A 21,349-nucleotide genomic window follows, 5' to 3' on the forward strand; every position below is an offset into this window, starting at 1 on the left:
TGCTCACACTTCTTGTGGTTTCCTACTTGTGTTAACCAGATTGTGTTGGGTGAGATTGGCATACATGTACATATTTCTAGAGTTCACATCATGTTGACTGTTTTATTATACGTGGGTTCTTAAATTGAACATATTGCTCTATTACGAGCAGGTGATGTTACTAACAATTTTAAGAAGTTGTTCGTGTTTGTATTTGAAAAATTTATATTACTGGATTGTAGTCAGATTAATGTATTTTGGAAACAGTTGCATCATACTTCTAGTTCTTCCAGAAATATGTGAGTTCAAAAAAAAAATAAATTGCCATATGCAACTGTCTTTCCAGCATCTGCCTTCTTCTCTTTACCTGTGGAGTCCATGTCAACTTTTTTCACATTTCTAAAAGCTGTAGATCTATATTTATTTAATATATATATTTTTTCTTATTTACGGTAAATAATTACATATAATACCTATTAGTCTCTGATTTTTTTTTCTAAATATATAGCTCCTTTTAAGACCAGGAGATGTCATGCACTTACAATGAAATACAGCTTTTAGTCAAACTTTTCTTTATGAGACTTGGTTTATCAAAATTAACACTTAAATGGCATGATTTTTGACCTGCACTATACGTTCCAAATAAGAGAGTTCTCCTGTTTTTTTTGTTGTTTCTTTTTGTTTGTTTGTTTGTTTAATGTATAACTTATGAAATGTCCTGAAGTTTCTTAGACTGACTAGAAAGTCAGTTGTAGATATCGGATCTGACACTTGTCTGGGTTTGCTGCTCCCAGTAATTGTATTGATGGCACTTGAAACATTTTAGAAGCTTTAGATAGAAATTAAGCATTGCTACATAGTAGCACCTATTACAACTTAGAAACGGTGTTTTTATAAATTTGCTTTCTTATGCATATGTGATGTTTATTTGTATACTATGAGTTAAGAACTCAGAGTAGAAAAGAGCTCAGTAAGGTGGGTCTATAATATTGTTCAGATTGTAATGTACGTTTTGTTTCTTCCTTTTTAAGAAATTTAAGGGAATTATATTGTTTGTGTGTTTCGGGTTTAGGTTTTTTTTGGTTGTGTTTTTTTGTTTTCCATCGTCATACTTCATAAATACTGCAAATAGTTTGGCTACGTTGGAAACAGAGGAAATCACTTAAAGCTTTTCCTTGGGACACATGCATCCTCATTGTGAACCAGAACAGAAAGCTTTCTAGAGATAGAACAAGGCTAAATAGTTGTAATGAGTGGAATATCTTTTTAGTGTTTGTTTAGCTTAATAATAATTTCCTAATATACTAAGTCAACAGGAATCACAGCAATCAAGAGTCATTTAAAAATAATGTGGTTACAGAGTTTCTAGCCTCCGCTTTTACATTTCATGATTTAATCAGAGGCTGGAGCCGACGTTGCAGTTGTAGACATAGCCTTGTCTGACACACAAATGCCAGAGCTCTTGGGTGGGGGTAGGGAAAGGCTTAGAAGCAGACAAAGTGCAGGCCTCCTTAAAACTAAACACCTGAAAGAAAATTTCAAGAGCATTGTGCCTTGAAAGTTCTGAAAGAAAGTGTCCTTTGAGTATTAAATATCCTTAATCCTTTTTCTTTCCATTTGATGTTTCCCATCCCAGTGACCTATCTGAGTCTCATCCATATGATCTGCATAAACAGACTGTTACCATACACCTCACTTCACTTCATCAAAGCTTCAGCTCCATGTCTGGAATGAAGCACTGACTGTGGTAGCCATCAAGCATACAGTGGTGAAAGTTATAAAATGTCCGCCGTGGTACTAGCAGGACTGCCCATGTTTTAGAGATCAGTCTATTGTGTACTTTGGAATTACATGAGAAAAATGTGCTTGGACAGGAAATAATTAGCACTTGTCAAAGGGCAGGCAATAGGTTACAGTATTTTACTTTCAACAGGCTATCAGGGGATCAGCTAGATTAGATAATAGAATTTTTTTCCTCTGGAAGTTAAATACAGATGACTCTAATTACCTTACATTGTGCATTAGAGAGCACATTATGAATAGTACAACTCCAAGAAATTTAGGTCAATGAAGGGAGGGCAGCTGGCAAAAACTTTACTCTGCACTTGGTCTTCATAGAATTATGTAGGCATTATGTTCTTTCACATGTTTTATTTGTCTTTGACACCTTAAGTAAAAAAAAAATAAAATAAATCTGGGAATTGTTAGTATAAACGGATTGAAGCTTTATGAATTTGCCTTTCTCAGAGGAAAAAGAAGTTATCTGTCACGTTTTGGTGTGTGTACCTGTCTACTTGGATAATGCATCTCATCACATCCTTTGCTTTGAAGTTGTACCAGTGCTTCTGCATATTAACCAGTGGAAAACACTCTAAGCTGTTAGTTCAGCACCGTGGTCCAGACGGTGTGGTAGCACATAGGTGTTCGAGCCCGCCATCTCGTATCCTATCGACTTCAAGATGTCATTGGTCTCATAGTTACTGTGCAGCTCTTCCAAGGATTCAAGTTGTTCCCTGTTGAGTGGCAGTGATCCAAAATACTTCAGGTAGGACTCAGTGAATGTCCTCTAAGTGTTAACAGAAATGGTCCAGAGTTTCTTAAAGCCTCAGATTTGTTTATACTGCTTGATAGCGCCTGATGGACAGGTTGTTATAGCTGTTAAAGAGCTGCTCTAGCCCTTTGAACTGACCCTTTCTTAACCTTTGCTTAGAAAAGGTCACCCTTCGGCTTATGTAGTGAGGGGAACCTTGTACTCTACTGTAACAAACAGAGGGTAAAGGGAACAGCTGTGAATTTTGGGTTAACCATGCAAACCTGTGTAGACTTTTTGGGGTCACTCTATGATAATGAAAATTGTTACCAAATTATATGGAAGTTTAACAGCAATAGTGGGAAAGAGAGGGTGGAGTCTAATGCATTGGGTTTGATAAATGAAGTGTGAAGTTACCCATCTGGCTCTAGACAGCCCTCTTTTTCTTTGCAAAAGGGAAACATTTAAAAATAACCATGGTACATCTAGAATCAATGACCCATACAGAGAGCTGGAATAGATCAAGATTTAACGGTGACTGTAGAAGAAATTATCATTTGAAAAGTGAGACAAAGGATGAAAAAGTACAGTTCAATATCTGCACCTGATTCATTTTCCAAAAAAGTCTTAATATTTTTAGCCCACTAATGATGCTATTGACATTTTTTGATCTTTTAAACTGGAAACAGGAAAGTTGTTAATATCATAAAGAAACAGCTTGGCAAAAAAAAAAAATAGTACTTGAATTTCAAGAGAGAATGTTGTACTTTTGCACATTGGTGAATGTCCAACAGAACTGGGCAGCACAGCTCAATAAAAATTCTCTCATTCCTCCTCTTAATAAAACTTGTACCAAGTTATAATAATATTACCTTTAAGGTGTGGATGTCATATTCTGCTTAATTGCTAGTCGTTTTTGTTCTATTTTTTGTTTAAATACATTACTACCAAACTCATCTGTCATCAAGCAATCAACAATAGATTAATTTAAAGGATAATGTTTAACTACATTGAAAATATTAACTCATAGAAAAAGATGGTTAGTGAAGTAATTATTAAAATTAGTCTTTTTCATGCAAAAAATTTATTAGTCTGAAATGGTTCTGTTATGAGGCAGCCTAGTGCCCACTATGCTATTTCACTCAGTGAAATTTGCACCATTTCTCTTAAGGGAAATTCAGTCAGCTAAGGAGAAGTGTGAAGTTTTGGATAAAAATCTAATGAGCTGAAAAGTTTGATAGGAAAAATAAAATTATTTATGATAGTTATATTCTCGTAGTTGTGCTAATTGGATTCAGAAGTCTTAATAGAGTTCTCTCTAAACCATCATATAATGACAAATAGACATAGTGAAAACAGAATAAACATTCAATAAATAATTTAAACCAAAGTAAACAAAATTCTTCTGGTTCATGAGATAAACAGCAGAAAAGTGTTAATTGATTATATCTTGTAAGAATCAATAGCTTAAATCTTTGGCTTATTGAAATAATACAGTGAGAAAAATCTATTTTATGAAGTCATTGATACAACCCATAGCATTTTATAGATCAGGTCACTGTGTATTTTTAGAGTTATATTCTTCCGTCTTTACATAACCCTTCAAAAGAGAACCTCTTACTCATGGCAAATAGTATGAGCTTCTGGTTTCACATCAAACTTAACTACAATTCCTTACAGTTTTTGATACATTTTGTTGTTTTCTGTTTTGAAGAAAAGTTGTTTTTATTCTTGCACATTATCTCTGTCTACATTGGAATTTTAAGTCATGCCTAAGAAGGTAAATGAGGTAGATTTTGCTCTTAGCTCCAGTAGCAGAAAATGTTGTTGATGTGAAGAAACCTTTTCTTCTATAACGTGAGAAAAGTCAACTGGTTAAGAAGTTAACATGGGCTCTGGGTAAATTGGAGTAGTTTTCCTTCTGTCAGACTCAAGAAGTCAGTAACTGCCAGATTTTAAAAGAAACGTGGTAAGGCCAGTTCAAAGACTGGTTGACAAATACTCAAATTTTTTAAAGTCTTACAGAATATAAATATGTGAAATATGAACACTTCAGAAACAGGAACTATACCAGTGCCAAAGCTTTAACAGTTAAATGACAGAAGTATCAAGTAAAGTCTGACAGAAAGTGGAGAAAATATTTGTGTTATTTATAACTTTTGCAGTTGTTTTGTGTAATGTTAGAATGACAGATTTTTTTTTCTTTTGTGGGAATCCATTGTCCATGTTTCTGAAATTAGTAACGATCTCGGTATACACAGCTGTGTGATCTCCAATGGGATTTTTGTAACAGTCTTCCTCTCTAGGCAACAAATGTGTCAGCTGGAATGGATATTCAGTAAGTTAGCAACAAGCATAACAATTAGCAACAAACAAGAACAAATTTTGATTCATCATTTAGGAAATCACAGGGGAAAAAACAAACAAACAGAAGATTAGATTTGGATTTGTTTGATTTTCTTGTGTGTGTGTGTTCTTTAAAAGAAGAAAATTAAACTATTCAGCACCCATCTTGTAACCTAAAAAAAATTTCTAGAAAGTAAACGCATGTTGTGAGTTAGATGATGATACTGAATACAGCATGTTAATGGGGAAGATGCTCTGAGGCAGACTGAAAACCAACCTTGCAGCTTTTAAATGAATGTAGAAAACGCTGAGACTTCAATGAAGTTGTCAGGTCTCCTGCTGTAGTTATGCTTAGACATCAGCTGCCTCGATTGACCTTTGACTTCTCTCCGGTTCCTTATTGCCAGACTTCTTTTGCTTCGTGTGACCCTTCCTGTTCTCTGCCTGTCTTTCACCTGTGTTTCTTGTTCTGGGGAGTCTTTGAAGCAGCCAGGCTTGGCATCAATAGGTACAAGTACTTTGCACAATGGAAGTACTGCTTGATTAAATCTTGCTGTTTAACAACCACTCTTATTTTCTTTAAAGCAGTTTTGACCCTTTACCCTTGAAAAAAAAATCATTTACAAGCTTGGATATTTACAGAAAATGGTTCTTCTTACCTTGTGATGTCACTATAGACACAGCAAACATGGTATAAAAGACATTCTTTGGTATAAGGACTTAAAATGAATGGTGCGCGGCAGTCTAGAAGGAAAGTCACGGAACTTCATCTCTGTGTGGCTTTTGTGTGCATCTTCCATTATGCCACTTTGTGGAGGATTGTTTATTCTGATGATTATGTTACCATTTTAGTTTAGTTTTAATTCTCTATTTCTGAAAACCCCAAAGAGATGCATCATCCCATACCTGAATAACTACAGGGTAGATTTTTCCTCATATCCCTTTTTTGATTTAATGCTTTTCTGCCTGATATGTCAGAAGGATTTTTCAAAAATGACACTTCCAAATCTGACAAATGACACAATTTAGTCTTTATAGTGCAATTAAAGTTTCCAAAACTATGCGATAAATAACTTTCTCACTCTACCAGAGTGCATTTGATTATTTTTATTTTTAATTGTTGGCTAAGTTTTTTTGAAGGTTTGAGTTTATTTTGCCTGGACAGGTTTATCAAGTCAGCAGGGGTGACTTTTCCTTATTTAAGCTTTCATAATTGCAGTACAAGAAAGATAGTGTTGTTTTTCTAGGGGTTTGACAATGATTTGCTCACTACCACTGGGAGTTCTCAGTGCTGGAGATGGAAATTACTGTGTTTCCAGACTGCAGGATACTGGAGAGTGAATAGATCACAGAGGTGACAGAGGTGACAAATTTATAATCTGTGGAGACAAAAGTGTTACCCACATCATCAGACAGTTGAACCACAAAGTAGCATTAGCATCAGCTGTCATCATTCCTGCAAGAGAGAATAGTGTCTGCCAGGGGCAGGGAAAAAGGAGAAAAGCAGGGAGAATCCTGAGCATTGTACAGTACTCCATAACTGCCCACGCTAGCTAAAGACCTGGTGTTACAAACCAGGGATAAAGTGTGATGGTCAGGAGAATGCAGAATTCTCATAGATATATTTTGCTTTATCCACTGAGTTTTTTTCTTCTGCAATATTAATCCATACTTAACCTTTGTCTTCAGCAAAGTGTGTTGCTATCGTGGTATGCAATATACCCAAAAAACTAATTTGCAAACTTTGTATAAATTAAAACTTTGAAAAAAAAAAAAAAACTTTTACAATTAAATGTGTCTAAAGATGGAATTATCATATCTGTAAAGCATTAGATGCCTTGTCCAAACAGGACTTTGTTGTTAAGGTTATTAGTGCCATTATTATCGCAGTATAATTTGGTTTTATGATGGATTGAAGGATAAAGCTAAATGGATTTGGAAGAACTGTGTTCAATAACTGGTATATGTTACTAGTGCAGAAATAACAGGGGATAACAAAGACTTCACCTAGCCAGGTGGTGTGCTTATGTCATTGCATGAGACATGAGTGAGCAGATGCTTATGTAAGTTCATGACTTAAGTCTTAAATGTTGTCAACCTTGTGTTGTTAAAGTTTTTCCATGTATATAGAATTTGATGGCTCCAGGGATTGGTAATGAAATACAGAGCCTTTTGTTTTCAGGTCAGCAGTTCAAATGTGCTTCAGGTAGATAGTGCCAAAGATTATTCCCATTGGATATCTGTGTTTGATGGCCTATGCAAAATGCATTGGTTCTCGAATCCTGGTAGGCAGGTGTGTATATCACATAAAGCAACTGTTACAGCTGATACTAATTGGTACCCTTGCTGGCGTTCTCAGAGCAGCCAAAAATTAAATGGATGTAGAAACTGCGCAAGATGCTGTCAGTGCTCTAAGCGGTCTAGGTGATGGTTGGGAGGCAGTGATAAGCCAGTATCAAGGCTGACTGAAGGTGAAAAGAGGATGGCAGTTTGTTGCATTGCTCTATACTGCTCTCTATTAATTTTATTTTTTTTTGCACTAAAAGTTATGGTAACATAGATGCCTATACACAGATACGTGGTGAGAAAGTGCCGTGGTAAACTCCTGGACAATGTCAACATGATTGGACAAAGTGCAATCCACTGGGAGGCTGAAGGCTGGGGTGGAGGTGTAACTAATCAGAGAAATGAAGATGAACTGACGAATAGAATTGGATCTGTTACTTATTTTGACTACTAATGAGATTTTTTCTGGCATTTTAAATATTTGTGCTATTTATTTTGTTTGAATTTTCAATTCTAAATGTATAATTACTGTGAAATTACTAAATGACAAATGACGATGATGTTTAAAATAGCTAATAAAGGAAGTTGGCATTTCTTAAGATGCTCTGTAAAATCAGAGACCTTAGGGACCTGTTACATAGCATGCATTTTTTCATATTCTTTGTCTTATGTTTTTTAAATGACAGCAGCTGCAAATGGGAAGCATATTTAATAGTAGCAAAAAAAATGCTACTACGGATTACTGAAAAATTTGAGTAGTTAAGCCAACAAGGATACTTGTAGAGGTATGCAGCACCCCAGTTTATAATCCAAAATGCTTAATTGTATTTTCATATTGGCATGTACAAGAGATTGGGTTGGGTTGGTGATGGAGCAGGTAGGACTCATGGGTAAGAAGCGTGTTAAAGTAACATCTGTGACATAAAATACATAATTCGAAATTGAGATAAATAATTAAAACAAAAAGAGGACATGAGTTGTATCAAGAAGTTTAACTGAGAAGCAGACTCTAAGAATGCGGGCTTTGTGGGGAAAACTGAAAAAGGCTATTAAGTGTTGAAGTGAACGCAGTAATAGAAAGGAAAAGGAAATAGTTCTGGGTATTTTCAGATCTGCTAAGAAGAGCTTGTTCCACTCTTTTTACAAAGGCAAGCTTGAATGGTCCCATCAGATAGGCCTGTGGATGTGTTGGAGTTAGCTTCAGCTCCAAATTATGCTGGGGGGATGGTATTTTAATACAAGTTTATTAGGCCATGATTTAAACTTTTTTGCCAGTTGCTTTTTTTGCAAGTCAACATTTTCTCTTTTTTATTTTCTCTTCAAAACTATCAGTCAAGTAAATTCAGACAAAATTCCTTGGCTTACAAAGTGATTTTTGATGGTTACGGAAATAATATCAATCTGAATTTAGTCTACACAAACCCATAGTGTGAGTTATTTTGATCAGCCAGATATTATCACTGCAATGGGTATGATCCTTGTTTGGATCAGAACATGACTGTTTGGGTATCTAGAGTGAATTTTTGTGATTACAAATTTACAATTTATGATTGGAATTTTCAAATACTAGATTTTCAGATTTGCTGTTTCTGCAAATCTTCCTGCCAGTGCATTAATTTGTTGAGCAAATAAAATGGTTTTAGTCAAATTCTGTAAAATATTAAATGTTTTCCCATAAAGTTGGTGTGAATAATCATTATTTTGCATAATCTGCTCAGTTTGCTTTCCCAGTAATATTATGAAGCTTTATCTAGGCTGAATAAATGAAGTTTTTTTCTTTTTTTTTGAGCTCTGAATTGTATTTAAACGCAATTTTAGCAAGTGCCCTTATCTAGTAATGGTGGAGGTGCTATGGGGGTGTGGAGGTGCTGTTTAGTAAGGTCAACATTTGGTCTTTTTGACTGGGAAAGAATTTTATCAGAATTACTGTTGACAACCTAGTAAAGGTGGATTTGAAAAAGTGCTCAGGAGATGAGAAGTAATCGATGTGTCCACTTCAGATGACTTACTGGCTGTACAGCATGTTCAGCATGTTTATTGTAAGGCATACTTTACCACATTTATGGTCTAATTATTTTATATTTTATATTAGACCATCCTGAAAGTATTGAGATGCGTCTCCTTCTGTTCATCTTTGGAGATGTGCATAAACCTGAAATCCAGATCTGTGTCTGGGGGCAGGCAGGAGGCTGGAGGAGGAGAGGGAGGGGATTTGAGGTGTGAGGGTGTAACGCTGGACAAGGCTTTTAGCTGTTCTGCTTGCCTGTAGGTGACACTGTTGCACCATTTATCTGTATATTTTCACATATCTTGTCCAGGGACAAAAAAAAAAAAAGTTTCATTAGAATAATTTGAGAGAGAATCAGATAAATAGAGTACACTAATGATTCCATAAGGCTTTGTCAGACAGTGGAGTCTTAGATACAGCTAGATGAATGGCATCTTCTTCTTCACGACGATGGCAGCGGCTCATAATATTATTTCCGATTAACTAGCTCCCTAGTATTGCTCCTCCAGTACAGTATCCCCTTGACAGGCAAGTTGATAAAAGGATTGCTCTGCATGTTTCTAAAGACTAATGTAATAAACCAAGATGATAATACGCTGTTGAAAAAAATCTTAATTTGCTGCTAAGTTATGGCAATATAAAGTTAAAATGTTTTTCTCTGCTCAAGTAATTTAAATTAATAATGTGTGCCATTAAGTGAATTCTCACAGAGGATTTTTTCCTCTTTGCTATTAAGTATGCTGGCTACAGAGAAAATGAAATATTCTATGAGGCTTGAGCAATCATCTATCTCTAAGCTACAGTGTGCCTGCTGCCAGATGTTCAGGTGCCGGTGCTGCTGCTTTGACATGTATATCTCTTCCAGGCAAAAAACAATATATACATCAGTCCAGGTGCAAGGTGGCCTTGCCAGCAAACCTGCCTCCTTCTAGCTGTGACACTCATCCGTTCCCCGTCAGAATGTGTACGTTAGGAGGGGATTGTAATTAACCCCTGGAAAGTCTGGGTTTCACGAAAGTGATGTGCGTGGTAATGATATTGTTAGGTTCCTTAATTTCCAGTTTCACCATCAATTATGCCATGTGTTTCATCCAGTTGGTGCTACCCTCCCAGTGTTAATTACAACCTACAAGACTGTTACAGTTAATTTTATGGCAAGCATATTGTCTCTTCAAGGCTCCACAGCAGCTCATAAATTATCTTGAAGGTAAAATGTAACTTGGGGAACTAGTTATGAAAATTCCATCCATCTCGCTTAGGAGGTGCAGCTGCTACTGTCAGCTGCCTCGCTGCCGCATTGTGAAGGAATTATGGTGGGTCAGGTTTAAGAGGCTAGGCCCGGGCTGTCACCGAGGAGAAAGGCTGTCCTGGCCCTGTCAGACAAGTACCTTCTGCCAATCCCTTGTGGCTTCACTTTGCAGGCAGTAAAAGGCAGGCGGTGCAGGTGGATGGTCCCCAAGCTGTCTCTATTCATTACTTTACAGAAACTTGCTTTAGGTAGGCAGGTACGGAGACCTTTCCACTGTTGTCATAATGTTAGGCATCATCTGCAAAGTGCAAGGTAGATAACTCTATAAATAACTTGCCGATCTGTCGGGCTGCGGTAGTGCAGAAAGATGATTAGCACCGTAGACACACATGAAGTAGCTCGCTGGTTTGCAAAATGACTGTTGGTTTAATTGTAGCAATAGCTGGTTTGGAAGAGCACATCTGTTCGCTTTTATTTCACATGCACAATATGAGGAGGCGCAATTTCTCTGCGAAGTAATTTGTGTTAGAGTTTCACATTACATAAATTAGCATGGTTTTATTTTGGAATTATTTATGACATCTGTGTGTGTGTCCTGGGTTTTGTTGAAGGAATTGCAAACACTGGTGATTTTCTTTTTATATATATATATATATTTATATATATATATTTATATATATAAATATATATATTTTTATATATATATATATAACGACAAAATGCAACCCAGTACTCAGAACAAGGAGTGTTCAGTGCTACTTACATTTTTATAGTGAACTTGTATTATTACTGTAATGCCTTACTTTTCTCCTTATATCATAATACAAGACTACCATAAAATATAATGCCTTATTCTGCTGTCTCTTCCTTTAATAGTTTGTATTTCAATAGTTTCAAATGCTGTCAAGCTTTGGGTGTTTTTTTAAAGAATGAAACCTCAGTACAAATCAAATTTCCTGCGAGGTTTTTTTCCTTCCACTATTTTACCTTTCAAAAGGACTTCTGTGTTTACAGTGCTGTTTCCTAACCTCATTTACAGCTGGGAGGGCATATGAGAAGGAACACTGAAAGCTGACACTGAACACATTTCCATAGGCAACCACTGTGCAGATGTGAATGTATAGACCGCTGTGAATGGATAAATGTTGTGAATTCAATTGAGGAGAAAATGAGCCAACACAATAATGAAAACCAGCAAGGATAATGCATCTAAATATATATTGTTTATTTCTTTTGACAGTCTTCATTCAGTTTTAACTATTTCATTTTAATTATTGTTCATTCTGCAGTGATGAAATTTTTTTGAAAATAAAGCTGACTCTGTAAGTCAGGCCTTTTATATGCTTGCAAAGTAGGGGAAAAGGCTAAATAGAGAGTTCATATTAGTACACTTCTAATACATGTTCATTGTTGCTTTTCCCATGGAATTTTAAGTAAACATGCCATATAATGTCTTTTAGAGGCCCATTCTTCTTCCTGTGGCAACTGTTTCAGTGTCTTCAGAGAAGTAACTCAGGAATTTCAACTGACCAGAATACTACATTTCTATTTGTTTAGTGTATTCAGAGGAAAGCTGTGCATTAGGCACAGCCTTGGGCAAAGTGAGGTGTAAAAACCAGATCGCCTCAAGAGCAGGCCCAGAGGCATTGCTCTTTGGAAGCCAAGTTCCTTCTAGGGTTCATTCTCTCCTTGTCTCCTATTGAAGAGGTAAGGGGGCGGAAAGGCTAGCATATTCCATTCCTGTGTTGCTAGCATATTCCATTAAATGTAGTGTTGCTTCACCTGGTCATCTACGTCATTATCTCCTACATTGCAGGATGTCAAATTACCAAGGTTATCCGTCAGTATGCCAAAGCACCCCCTCCTTTGTGGACCATTCTGCATCAGAACTGGGAGGAATCTGCAATGTCTGCTCTTGCTATAGTTGCTGTAATACAGTGTTCACTAAATTTTTGATAAATTTGCCTTGGTAGAAGAGGTTGGGAAAAGGGAAGTTGTCCAAGAACGTAATGACCCATACTGGTTTCTGAAGGGATAATAAGACTGCTGAATATTTGAAACTGTAGTGAATGTTTATGTCAGACAGTATTATGTGAAAATATCCTGGTTATCATCATAATCTCTTCTTGGGTTGATTTTCCAACATCACTAAATTCAAGAGAGTTGCTCTTGATTTAAGTCAATGTAACTGAAGAGAATCAGGACATAGGTCCTAATAAATAGTCTTTCTGAAATGTAATTTGGCACATGTAATCGTCATTACCAAACTAATTCTCTTTTAAATGTAAGATTTAATTTTTGTGCAATTGAATAAGAAAACATTTCTCAGAAGAGTGCCTTTGTTTCTTGGCTCTTGGCCAATGTCTGTAGGAAAGAAAACTTCATTTGGAAAGCAATTGAACTATGTAGTATTGTGAGCTTACTTGTTTTTTAGGAAGATAGATTACAGTAGGAGAGAGGATAAGAGTTGGATCCAGACCACTCAGTTGTTATGACAAACATTTAAAAAATGTTTTTCTTGCTTAACATGACTCAGTATAGTCTTACGTATCTTCGAGCAAAGAAGAAAATGGACTTTCAGAATAGCCTCAGTATTTGATAGTCATTAGACTCCAAAACACAGTTGGAAAATTTTTTATGGCTGCAGATTCTTATTTATGACACACACACTTAATTTAGTCATTTTTAATGCAAAAAGTAATTTTAAAACTCAAACTCAAATAAAATATGTTTACCAATTTAAGTGTGCTATCAGCCAAATGAATTTATAAGAAGAAAATTCATTTTGTAGCTCAAATATATGTAAACATCAATAGGATTTGAGTCAGTGATAGCTAGCAGAGATCAGTTCTGAAGCTTGGTGCTTCAAAATTTATAAAGAAATCAAAATTTTAAATAGGGTCATCATAGAAAAAAAAAAAAAAAAAAGCTTTTCTGCTTGATAATTAAAAGTTCCAGTAATGTAGGGAGACCTCTGTGCATGTTGAATCCTGTGAAATCAATGGAGCTCTGCATGAAGTTGATCCACTTGCTCATTCAGTTTGCCTATGGAAACAACTTTCTTGATCAAAATCAAGATACTGATTATCTCTCTTGTTGTACTCCATTATAGTACATTTTGATGTGAGATAAATGACTTCTTTTATTTCACAATAATCCCATACATTGCGTTTTTCTTACTGAGATGGAAAAGATCAGTGTCCTTCACCCCTGTCTTAGGCCCTCTGATCTATGTGCTGTTCATGTGTCAGGGAGCCATTTTATAATTTGCCTTGGGTGAGAAGTTTAAAACTTTGAGTAGGATTGCTCAGGCTACCACAATACTGTGCAATTTTAATTGCATAATTAAAATCACAAGATCAAGAAACATAATCTTTGTGTATTTGCCTCCTGGCTCCACACAAGTATTAAAATAATTTCAAGAATGTATGTAGTTTTCTTTGAAGGAATATGGATTGCAACAAAGTAAATAGAATTACTTGTGTTTAAATATGAATATGTTCAAAGCAAACTGCTTTAGGTATATGCCTGACTTCTAGTCAATATCTATCTTTATGAAATGCAGATTTTTGTTTCTAATTAAAACTTATAAGCGTATGCGTTAGCACGCTAACAGAGTTCCTGATCTTGAAGAGTGCAGGTGGACCTTTTCTGCGCACTCTAATTGCTAACAGATATGGAAAATACAAATCCGAAAATCCTTCTTCCTTCTACTTTTGCTAATTTTTATTTTTATCTTACAGAAGAAACTGTAAGAAAGCAATATACTACCAAATATCAAAAGAAAAAAAGGTTTCTTTTTTGTTTGAATGTACGATTTTTACGATGTAGTAATTGTCATGGAGGTACAATTAGTTATGAATATGGAAAAAGAATTTTGCCTGCTCACTTTTTTGCTCAAAGCCTGACCTTTATTTAAGTGTATTATTTTTGTCACACACACACACACACACAACCCTACAAGATTTATTGGCGTTTGTATGAAAAAAAATGAAAGGATTTTCATGTTTTGTAAGAAACTTAATACACTCTCGCAGATGGCCCAGCTCAGGTGTGATTTTAATTATGAGATAAAACAAAGCCCAACACAGTAGGAAGTAGTCTTAATAAACGGCCTGAAGCTTTTGTCTTCATGTGTCAAAAAGCCTTTTTATTGCGTGATGAATTTTTTTTTACTAGCTGTTTCTAAAAATGCTTGAAAAAAATGCAAGGGCTTCCAAAGTTCATTTGAATTATTTTGGACAAGTAAAAAGTAAGAATGTTTTGTGAATTTGTTTCTTCCCAGTAAGTTTAGGCTTTGGCAGGGGAATGATAAGAAAAAAATGCATTAATAATAACAAAACATGGACACAAATGCTCTTTTATTTGTTTACAAATAAACTGTTTTCTAATTATATGTTGTCATTGCTTGTCAGTGTATCACATTGCTTAGTAATAACAAAAACTGAGCATTTGAGCACTGCTTAAACTGTACCATTAGAAAGTAATAATTTAAACCCTGCTATGCTATGGTATTCAGCCTTCATTATTAAAACAAAAATAGTACGATCCTGTTGTTAAATGTTACTAATATATCACAGTAATGTTGTATTGTCTTTCCCTTAGTGGGGAATTATGAGGACCTCATGTTAGGACCTCGGTGTCCTGACATAGTTAATTATCCATAGATAATGGTTTTCAGCAGTAGCTGGTCTGCACATTGCAACCTCACCATTGAAGGCTTAATAAATATTTGCAGACTCAGGTGCAGAGCACCTATGTACTACAAAAACAAACAGCTGTGGTTTCTTTCCTGTGCTATAATTCACGTACAAGGTCTCGTTTGTTGTAGCTAACCTAATGGTGCAAACGTCAAGCTTTGTCCTATGCTATATGGTGGTAATATGTTTACTGCAGATATGCTAACTACTCTTTCATGAGTCCTTTCATCGTCTTTTTTACTGCAAAAATGTCTTGGAACGCTGCAGCTCTTGGGGCTCATTGCTTGAATGCTGCGTATTGATGGAATGATGACAAACTGGGTTTTAGAGCTCGTGGCTTCTGGAACATGACTGGCAGTTTTGCAGGTTTAGGATTGTCAGCTGCAGAAATATGATGCGGAAAAAAAAACAGCAATTAATGATTTTCATTCATAATTTTGTAAGCTAGGCATGCTATGTGTTACAGTGCTGTGTTTTCAGTATAGAAACCTCTTTTGTTTTGGAAAAACTTTGTATGCTAATGGTATTGAGAAATGTTGGGATGAGTGCCCTCTTAGCTGCTCTGGCGATTGTCATCATGTTTAAATTTTTGAATACATTTTGTTTTCAATATGGAGCTGAAATGCACCTGAATTTAGTTGTTTATCTATGTTGATTTTGAATGTTAAAATGCCTAAACTTGAAAAAAATCTATCATAATTGGAAAATAAAAATATTACATCATTATTGCCTCACATTATGTAATAATAGCGTGCATTATTTAGAAAGTAGACTCCTTATTTATTACATTTTTAAATAAGTGTAATTGCCAACTACTGCATCATTTGAAATCTCTATAGAAAATACTTTATCACAATAATAACAGTAGTTTTCTGTTACTCAGAAAATTATTTATCTTTCAGTCCAAGAAAAAATATTTCATTTTTTTCTTCAAATGTTTTCCCATAGATTTCAATGCTTTCAACAAAGGCCTAAAGAGGAAATATATTTTTTCCTGAAATTGTCCATTCTCTGCTTCCCCACTGCCCTGCCACCCTTGCATCCTTAGTCTTAATCTTTTTTCAATTTTTGGATTTTAAGGATTACATTGTATTAGTGCATCTCTCTCCTAGTCACGTTCATCATGTATTACGGGAAGGTATAGGAGTGATAATCTAGGATAAATGAATAACATTCTGGTTTTAGCTGTTGATCGTGTGCCAAGTATGGGAGCATTAGAAGAACAGGGAAGGGTCCCTACCCTGTAGAATTTCTAGTCCACTTTAGGCAAGAAAATGATTCATGTCTATTTTGTTCCATGTGCATCATCCCCAGCTTCTCAGCTTGCATATCGTCAAATGTTCAGTCAACATTTCTTTTCTGTGACTCACGAAATGCTGCTTTGTCTCCTGAACAAGACTCACAGTCAGAGCTGTGCTGACAGGTGGGTGCCTTGACCTGTGTGCATTGCCACCCCGCGTGCACCCTCAGCACGGCCTGGCCTGCTCTCCGGGATGCTGAGAACCAACCTCTGGTTGTCAAATGCCCAAGCTGCATTATGCCCGCTGGCTGGCAAGCTGCGTGTTGGCTGTAGGCAGCTTCTGTATCACTGGTAATATTACTGTGAGCGTTATGTTACAACTGAAGTTATGATTATGGTCTTTCTTATCAAGATAGCTTTGGTACAAACCTCGAGGAAAGTTTTTGTTTGGATGTGCATCCTGTGCATGATAGGTTGTGTTTTTCTACCCGCTAATCCCACTGCACTGATTGGCTCATGAATTGAAACAGAAGCTGGTCGTGTTGGGGAGTGGTGCTGGTGGCTGGCGTGTCTTCTTGGCCAGGCAGCCAGGCCACATAGCTGTCATTAAAACCAGGTAAAAAAGGCGAGCAGACAAAGGGTGCTGTTTTTAAGTGGCAATACGCTGGCAGTCCTTGGTGTTGTGCTTCTCCATCAAACAGAAGATACAATGGCAGTGCTTGCTTCCCCTTAATTTTTAATGTTACAAACCTGCAAGTCACTTGAGTAACACACACATGACTTCTAGCATTAAAATTCAGCATTAGCTTAACTTAACTGCAATTGTATTCATTTTAAATTGAGTGCACTTTAAAATTCTGCTGGTAACCATGCTGTTGGTAACCTACACCCCTTTGACTCATTAACAAAATGTAACCGATCTTGATCTTTTTTTTTTTTTAATTTATCTGCAGTATAATCAAGGCAAGAAGCTTTTGGCTCATGAAAGTAAATGTTTTTGATCCTTTGTTGTCAGATCCCACAATTTCTTTACAGCAGGCTTAGATGAATCAGAAAACTGATATACTGAGCCACTGGAATTGCAGTCTTGTAATTTAGAAATATCCATTTTATCCCTTATAATTTCTTCACTAAGATTCTTCAGTCTGAATCTGATATAGGTGGGAGCCAAGACAAACAGTAAGCATTTATAGTCATTCAGACCAGTTTGGATTCCACTAGAATGTAAAGCCAAAGAGTTCTTGGCTTTGTTTCATGCATCCTTACAAGGATAAAAAAGTGCATTTAAATTGTAATATTCACTGCAGCTACATGCTTCTGTAACATCTGCAAGCTTTTACTTCCAACAACGTTATAAAGATGTGAAAATACTTATGCAGTAAACTCTTAATTTGCCAGCTGAAGAGCTTGGTGGAAGGTCCTTTAACTCTCTAGAAGCAGTGTACTACAATACGCTTTCTCCAATCCAGGCCACAGGAGCTAGAATGCAGTGATGCCAGCGATGCCATACACATGCTTGGGTAAAGGAAAGTGCAGGTGCTTATCTGCTCTGTGCGGGGCATTGCCCTGGTGGTGCTGCCCTGTATTAGGAGCTTTCATCCTTTAAGTAATTCTAAATGCACAGCTAACTTGCTATGGTTTTAAAGAGTAAGTGCTGCAGCAGTAATTTTTGCAGGACAAAACCTTAAAATTACTTTAGTGATTTATGTGTGTATTTGTTGTAGAGATATTTGCCAGATAGCAGGAATAGCTAATAGGGAGTATTTCTGTTGCTTAGTACAAAAACATTGAAAATACCTTTTATGACAGGAGTCCTATTCCTAGAATTATAAAATTTATTGAAATAAGCTCTTTCCCTCATTTTGGTATGTTATTTCCAGACTAGCCTCCTCAATGTGCACATGCATGCACACACATGATTTCCTCGTGTGCTTACTGAATTGATACCTGATGAGTCCTGCTAGCAGACTTTGACAGAACATCATTCAGAATTTGTCTTATCTAGTCCTGCCCTTTTACATTAAATAACTTGAGGCTCAGATTTTAATTGCTCCATACTTCCAAATAGGTCTTTTTGCTATAGCTTAGACAATTTGTTCTGTTATATATCACTTTGAAATTCCAGGATGTAATTCCTAGGCAATATGTGCAACAATGAAAGAGAGAGAACCCTCATGCTTGCAAAATACATGTTGAGAAAGCAGTATGGCAAAAACTGTGTAGTACAGAGTTCTTTACAGCTGAGAGCTGGAGCTTTGAAGATCATTGTTACCTGTTGGTCAATACCTTTAAAATAGAAGCGTGCTATGAATAGAAGAATGCCATGATGAACCGTGGGTATAGAATGTCTCCCTCACCTGTGTGTGTACATGAGAGTGGGACTCTGGGTATGTGATTAGTTTTGAAGCAAAACAGATGACATAGCAATCAGTAACATCTAGTTTAAATGCATGTCACAAAAATACATGTTTCATATTTTTATCTGTCAGACTGTAGTACGTATTTCTTTGTGCAGTAGATGAGTATCTAGTTTTCTCTTCTGCTTCATAATGTTTGCTATGAACTTGAACTCCCAATAGCTGACTGGAGTTCAAAGACCAGAGTACTACTGACTTCCAGTACTTTACAAATCCATAGAAGTCCTTTGTCATCCATAGAAATGGCAAAGTGAAAGGGAGTCTGTGCCTAAATAGAAAGATACTTTGTGTGGAGGAAATCACAGACCAGATATGCCTTGAAATAGCTTAAAAACACATAATTTTTGGAGAAGACCAATAATACCAGTTATTAAAGCAGACAGCATAGAATGTGCATTTCTAGAGTCAGGTTGAAGATAACATTTGGATTTGTTGTCCAGCAAAACCTGAGGTTTTCACAATGTCCCATGCCTAAAGACTTAACTTTTTAAAATGTTCATTGGCATGCTCGCTATGCTCCCACATTTAAAGATAGCATCGCCCGTACAGATATTCTGAGGTAGAATTTAGTTCTTTGTTCCCAGTTTAAGGTTACCTCTGAGAAAAACAACTAATCAATAAACAGTTTAATGGACTATAGTGAATAACTCTATTCTGGGTAGCCAAAATAGGGAACTTTCACAAAATTATCTCAAAAAAAAAGGAAAACAAAAGAAATAGTTTTGAAAGAATATAGCTATTTTCTTGTTGGCTTACAGCATTCTAATTCTATATAGAATTAATGAAATTGAGTATGAACTAAAGAATTAATCAAGCACCTTTTAATTACTGTACACGTTTCACTCTGGGGCTAGATAACCTTAAGATGACCTTTCCACATCTGGGGTCAAGCGCTAGTAAAAGTTGTCTTATTCTTAGGCTTCATCTGGGCTGGCATTTCTGACAGACGTGTAAACAGATGCAAGCATCGTTGCTAATGACAGGTGATTATAAGTGGCATGGGTGCCAAGGTAATTAAACCATGCCTTGACAGGAACATTTGGTGATAATGGTATTGCAGCATTAGAAAAATTGTTGCAACACATTTTTCCCTGCTAGGCTATAGACCTGAATATCATTCATTTGGATTCTTTGGCCATAGCACTCCAAGTCCAGAGTTTTACTCACTGCTTGAAGTATTCAGCATAGGGAAATGGGCAAAAGCAGCTGGTTGAATAGAGCAGGTACGTATGAGTAGGGTTCTGGTGCTTTGAATTGAAGCATATGGTTCTAAGAAGCCTTTTAGCATATAAATATAGTATAAAAATCCAGCACGGAAGGATTGGAGGTGTATTATCTTCGTGACAAGATAACAGTTACTGTGCCAGATTTATTAATGGCTGAATTATTGTGCTATTCTTTGTCATATATTTCTTATTGGACATCTTAACTGCTTTTACGGCTGCAAATCTTAGTTTCTAAATCTAGTTAAGCTTTTGTGTGTGAATGTACTTCACAATGAAATACAGATTATTCACAGAGTAGAAATAAGGGTTGCTTTAGAAATAATTTATTTTAGTTGATATTAGAACTTTTATAGACTTAAGGCAGTGTATTCTCAGATCATCATGGAGCAATTTCGTAGTTGAAGATTACTTAGTATTCCTCGCTCAGGTTTCTTTTGCTGAGAGTGAATAATGCTAAAGATAAAGTTCCTTATTTATTCCACAGCTCTTGCAGATCCTTATTTAAAACGAATTGTATAAGAGCTGTGGAAAAAAATGGTTTGATTCCATAAATCAATCTAAACTGATTTCATAAAATGTGATATGTCTAGTTTAAGGATATTTTTCCATCATTCTGTGTGGAATTCATTATGACCATTGGATGGAAGTAAACTGTCCACACCACTGGCGTTCCTTTGATATTTGTCTCAGCTTTGAAGCTCTGGTGTTTAATATCATTAATCTCAGCTAAAATTCTGGACCTCCATCAATTTTGGGAGCACAACTTAATCCTGCTTATTTATCATTCAGGGTACTCAGGATGGAAATAAATCATTTCACTTCTCTGGTTGGTCTGGACATCACTAAAGCAGTACAAGAAGCTGCTTCAAATAGTAGCTTATAGCTTTTATCATAGTGCTTGGATTGGATACCTAGCAAAGGGTGCTGGGAATCCAGTAACTCCTTTAGTTTAAAGCTGGCACTTAAAAATGAAATTTCAATGTAGTGAAATTAAATCAATTTTCACATCAATTACGTGAAGAGATTTAATTAAATGATGTGCTAGATACGTTGCTTCCACGTTATTTAGAAAAGGAGGTAAAACGGAGTTAAACACATCATGATCACAGTGAAATCTTCAATGCCTTCTGTTGCTTTTTCCACCATCTTCTGGTCCAAGTCTCCCAGGCTTCCACCCACTGTTTCTTCTGATGAACGTGCTAACAAAGTTAAGGTGCTATTAATGCATCTGCAGAATTTTCAGCCTCTGGATTGAGATTCTGGCAAAAAATTGTGTGGTCCAAGCAAGCCAGCTTTGAGTGTACCTGATGAAGTTGACTACGGTGCTGATAACTTTGGCACCCTTGCGCATAAAATTTTGACCTGCAG

At 36.2% G+C, this 21,349-nt stretch overlaps 1 protein-coding gene across 15 annotated transcripts in view; it reads left to right on the top strand.

The window, feature by feature from the left end:
• Window positions 1–21,349, top strand: part of FTO (FTO alpha-ketoglutarate dependent dioxygenase) — a 247,120-nt gene that overhangs the window by 108,850 nt on the left and 116,921 nt on the right. Inside the window, exon 10 of one of the 15 annotated variants that reach the window (XM_083852102.1) lies at window positions 1–21,349. This exon is cut by the window's right edge and continues 58,181 nt beyond it. The exons of the other annotated variants lie outside the window; for them this stretch is intronic. Within the exon in view, the coding sequence (XP_083708228.1) occupies window positions 1–97 (97 nt within the window). The 3' untranslated portion in view covers window positions 98–21,349. 15 annotated transcript variants of the gene reach the window in all.

This window comes from Anser anser (genome assembly GCF_964211835.1).
Source record: "Anser anser genome assembly, chromosome: 11".
Classification (NCBI taxonomy): Eukaryota; Metazoa; Chordata; class Aves; order Anseriformes; family Anatidae; genus Anser; species Anser anser.